This window comes from Echinococcus granulosus (assembly GCF_000524195.1).
Source record: "Echinococcus granulosus chromosome Unknown EG_S00104, whole genome shotgun sequence".
In the NCBI taxonomy this organism is placed as follows: Eukaryota; Metazoa; Platyhelminthes; class Cestoda; order Cyclophyllidea; family Taeniidae; genus Echinococcus; species Echinococcus granulosus.
The window spans coordinates 272,092-273,295 of record NW_020170484.1 but is presented as its reverse complement, the minus strand read 5'-3'; the positions used below and the strand labels follow the sequence as shown (position 1 = coordinate 273,295).

The window sequence follows — 1,204 nt, the reverse complement described above, 5'->3', positions numbered from 1 at the left end:
GTACTCCATAAATGGTAGGTGTGGTTGTACTGCCACCGTGCTACCCTCACGCAGTGTAGAAAATAGTGAATAATGAGTAAATTTTAATGGGGTAAATGGATCGGAAGCAGATGACAAGAATAGGCAAATGATAAGATAATGAAAGACTGGAAGTTAGTATAAGAACATGCCAAATATTCTAGGGATTAGATAAGCATGTACGATGCCAGGAGAAGGAAAAGAGAGCTGAAGAGATGAAGTGGAGCAGATGGTGAAAGAAGAGACATTTGTGAGGTGGTCATCTCACTGCTGGCTTGTGGCGTAGACAATGTCTTTAATTTACCCGTTGTGACTGTGGACATCGAAGATGTGGTGATCACTGTTGAATGGGCCGTTGCTGGATTTGATTTACCTGTTGTAGCCATGGTCATCTCTCTTGTGGTGGTCGCTATTGGAGGGGCTGATTCTGGTTTTTGTTTACCTGCCGTGTCTGCAGGTGTTTCCCTTCTGTTGGTCATCATTGGAGGAGCTGCTATTGTTCTATCTAAACCTGTTTTAGACGTGTACTTTATTGCAGTATTGGCAGCTCTTGTAATCGCTTTAATTATACGAGGTCCCCGTCGTAAGATCGATCTACAAGCATCGGCAAACACAAGGGAAGTAATTAACAACACGAGACTAACATTGAAGAATTTCATGACGCGACTGAGTTCTGCTTGCTCCAATCTCATATCTGACAATTTATGTACCAACAGTGGATGCGTGAGTGTTGCTTCTGCCACTCAGCTAACAGCAGCTCCTCCCAGTCGACTTCTTTTCGCTTGCATCAGCTGCATGCAATGCCCCATCTTCGCCTATTTCCATGCACTACATGCTACTGCAACATCATCTTCTTGTGTAGATTATGGTGTCATTAGAGATGTGGCTTGCACTGTGGTGTGAGAAGTAGTGAAATTTCAACAGCAGACATAGGAGAAACACTGACTTCTCCTATTAAGCATTAGAATGAACTAATTGTTCTACGACCAAACTCAAACTGTCAGCATGGTTTGCTCAATCTGGAAATGTAAAATTGTCACTTGGGAGGCACGGCATGTTAAATTGTGTGCGATTAGCACTGAAGTAGAAGTTAAGGTGCAGAGCATTAACTCGTGTACAAAGTAGTGAAATGGTGGAGTTAGTTGAGATATTGTTCGTTACTCATTATTTTTCACTGTCTGAGTAA

At 42.4% G+C, this 1,204-nt stretch overlaps 1 protein-coding gene across 1 annotated transcript; it reads right to left on the bottom strand. All coding sequences in view use genetic code 11, as the record gives it.

Moving 5' to 3' along the window:
* Positions 1 to 185: 185 nt before the first annotated feature.
* Positions 186 to 710, bottom strand: EGR_08372 (hypothetical protein; the record flags this gene model as incomplete). Its single annotated transcript, XM_024497621.1, has 1 exon — positions 186 to 710. One exon carries the CDS (start codon positions 708 to 710, stop codon positions 186 to 188), a length of 525 nt encoding a protein of 174 aa, XP_024347990.1.
* Between the last annotated feature and the right edge of the window lie 494 nt (positions 711 to 1,204).